At 37.7% G+C, this 3474-nt stretch overlaps 1 protein-coding gene across 1 annotated transcript in view; it reads left to right on the top strand.

Moving 5' to 3' along the window:
- Window positions 1–733: 733 nt before the first annotated feature.
- LOC18031180 (alpha-glucosidase) overlaps window positions 734–3474 on the top strand; it is a gene marked incomplete at its 3' end in the record, with an annotated part of 3990 nt that continues 1249 nt past the window's right edge. Inside the window, exons 1-4 of the mRNA XM_006419124.2 lie at window positions 734–1422; window positions 1604–2307; window positions 3029–3259; window positions 3392–3469. Of these exons, the coding sequence (XP_006419187.2) occupies window positions 1190–1422; window positions 1604–2307; window positions 3029–3259; window positions 3392–3469 (1246 nt within the window). The remainder of the gene's footprint in view (window positions 1423–1603; window positions 2308–3028; window positions 3260–3391; window positions 3470–3474) is intronic.

The raw sequence follows: 3474 nt of genomic DNA, 5'->3' as shown, positions 1-3474 counted from the left end.
GTAGTCAGAGAGCTGTTAGAGAGAAATATTACTGGCAAACAATAATGCAAACTAAGCAGAGATTCAATAAATGCTCACTGACACTGAGTATTGTACTAGAATTAATTTGTGAATCATATCCTCTGCCTCTTGACTTGTCGGGGACAAAATATTTGTATCAATTTAGTTTGTAAATGAGTGTATCAATTTATCCTCTGCCCTCTTAATCGCTCTGTCCCTCACCTCCTCCAATACTTTCTTCACATTCCTCACTCCACACTTTCAGATGCCTTCATCACCTTCTCTTCTAGCATCACTTGCACCCACGTTACTACTTTCTCCACTGTCATTTTAAGTACTTGTCTATGACGGTGTCCGAGGGAGGAAACCGTGAACGAAGGGTTTGCCGGCGAGTGAGATAACGAGAAGAGCAACAAGAGAGTTAGTGTAGGTGGTGTAATGAAGAGCTTTCTGGAAGAGACGTTGACGTCTCTTCGAGAAGGTGACCATTCTTGACTTTGCATTTTCTATTTTCTTGATCTCTATCTTTTTCTTGCCGTTTTCCATCTCTGTCCTTATGGGATCTGAGGTGGGGAATGTAAATTCTTATGAAGCTTAATTAACTAAAGTACTCATAAGAATTGATTAAGATTTTTTTAAGAAATTAGAAAATTAAAAGGTGATTAATTCTCATTCTAATTAACTATATGTACTGATCCAACTAACTATATAAATGAGAAAATAAGAAGTCGAGCTAAGCTTCGACCACACGACCAAAGATGGCTTCTACAATGCTTTCAACCACACAAAAATCAAGATCAATACAAAATCGCAATAATCTTTCAGATACACCATTCATAGAATTTCATAGGGGAAAAAAATCATCCCAGTTTCTCTCAAAATGCAATGTCCCATACTTTAGTAAATCCAGTAAGCCTCCAGTCCCTGAAATTTATTTACCAAGTTTCTCAAGAGAAAGCATTCACAATAAATTTATTTAATAACATCACACACAGAATATATACACATCTCGACTGACAGTCTAAACAGTAAATACTTTTATAAACAATGACCAAGCTCATCTTTGGCACTGTAGAAATATGGAAATTATGCAGAAAAATTTTCTCTGTCATGGGGTGAAGAATAATCGATATCAGGGCCAAGAGGGATAAGAAACGTGGGCTAAGTGGACTCTATCATCTTAGAAAAAATGAAGAAACCAGAAAAAACTGCTGCTGCTTCTTATCATCAACATCTTTCATTATTACTTTTATTTCTCTATTGCATTTTTGTAGCTGCAGAGAAAGATTCAGTTGGGTATGGCTACTCTGTTCGATCAGTCGCTGTTGACTACTCACTGAAGTCGTTGACTGCTGGACTTGGCCTCATCAGGTCCTCCTCTGTTTACGGACCTGATATTCAGAGCCTCAATCTTTTTGCCAGGTTTTAAAATTTACAACTTAATTGTTCCTTGCTTTTATGTATTGTTCACTGACTGTTGGACTAAGCAGTCAGCGAGAAAGACTTGTTTCAAGTTCTAAATTCGATAAGCTAGTGATATTTGATGATTTCTGGTTTGTGACTCTAAGATTGATTGATCTCATTATGCTCTGTTTCCCTTCAGCTTTGAGACAAAAGACCGTTTGAGAGTTCGAATAACAGATTCCAAAAAACAGAGATGGGAAATCCCGCAGGAAATCATCCCGCGCCAATCCTATTGCACTCACCGCTGGCTGCCGGAAAACAGACTAAAATCACCGGTAAACCACCAAAGAGGGCCGGGAAACCACTTCCTCTCCGACCCCACCTCAGACTTAGTCTTCACCCTCCAGAACACCACGCCATTTGGCTTCTCGGTCACACGGCGATCCTCCGGCGACATTCTTTTCGACACATCACCTGAAACCTCAGATTCTGACACTTTCTTGGTGTTTAAGGATCAATACATTCAACTCTCTTCAGCATTACCAATAGAAAGGTCTTATCTGTATGGAATTGGAGAGCACACAAAGAAATCATTCAAGTTGACTCCCAATGACACTCTAACTTTGTGGAATGCTGGCTTGGCCTCAGCAAATGTTGATGTTAATCTCTATGGCTCTCACCCTTTTTACATTGATGTGAGGTCGCCCAATGGGACAACTCATGGTGTTCTGCTGCTTAACAGCAATGGCATGGATGTCGTTTATACTGGTGACAGGATTACTTACAAGGTTATTGGAGGGATTATTGATTTGCATTTTTTTGCCGGACCTTCGCCGGATTCAGTCATACAACAATATACAGAGTTAATCGGTCGGCCTGCCCCTATGCCATATTGGTCCTTTGGTATCTTTTCTGTGAATACCTGCTTACTTTGTTTTGATAAGTTACGCTAGTACTGATACGCAATTTAATCCTTCTCTATGTTGCAATACGATGGATTGGAGTAAATTATTCGAAAATTTCTTCGTTTTTGCCATACATTTGTTTGAGATTATACTATACGGGTTGTACTTGTTGGCCACTTACCATCATGAGTTATACATTGTGGAGTAAATTTGAGAAAAAGAAAATTTAAAGTATCCTTTCTTATCTTACTCAGGCCTGTCTGGCATTTTGGTTGGGTAACTATAGGTTAAAAGTTACAACACTAAAATATTTGGTAGATATTAGCTGCTGTGGCTTAGAAGTTAAGCTGATTTAATACGTCACTTGTATAATGAAAAACCTAAAATATCTTTATTATTTTTGTCAAAATGGTTATTTACTACGTACTATTAACTTTTATTTCATAATCACAATTATTATAACTTAAAAACTACGGCACCTCACTACCAAACTAAGGCCTTAATTACCTTATTAGCAAATCAAATATAGAGTCACCACAATTTGATTTACTAGATTTGATAAGTTATTCATTCTGAAGGATTCTTCTATCTACCTTGAGTTTTGTTTATTTTCTTGGTGTATATCTCTTCTAAGCTAGATTGAGAGCTAAGCAAAGGTGATGGCTTGACCAATTATTTCGTTCTTCCCAATTTGATTTTCACGGTGTCTTAATGCACAGGATTTCATCAGTGTCGATGGGGTTACAAAAACGTGTATGATCTTAAAGCTGTGGTTGCTGGCTATGCAAAAGCTGGTATCCCTCTTGAAGTTATGTGGACAGATATTGATTACATGGATGGATATAAGGATTTCACTCTTGATCCCATCAACTTTCCAGTGAAATCAATGCAAAATTTTGTAAATACACTCCATCAAAATGGACAGAGATATGTGCTCATCTTGGATCCTGGTATGTAGTTATAGACAATGAATTATCTCACCGCAGAAACATTTTTTTCAGTTTATTTATCATGTCGGTCAATAAGCCTGATTAGAGCTCATTTGTCACAATATTAAACGTATTGTTGTACCTTTCCTGCAGGTATCAGTGTGAATGAGACTTACGGAACCTTCATTAGAGGATTGAAGGCTGATATCTTTATAAAACGTGACGGTGTCCCTTAC

This window comes from Citrus clementina, unplaced genomic scaffold (assembly GCF_000493195.1).
Source record: "Citrus clementina cultivar Clemenules unplaced genomic scaffold, Citrus_clementina_v1.0 scaffold_978, whole genome shotgun sequence".
In the NCBI taxonomy this organism is placed as follows: domain Eukaryota; kingdom Viridiplantae; phylum Streptophyta; class Magnoliopsida; order Sapindales; family Rutaceae; genus Citrus; species Citrus x clementina.
The sequence above is the reverse complement of the archived record's forward strand: the minus strand, read 5'-3'. Positions and strand labels throughout refer to the sequence as shown.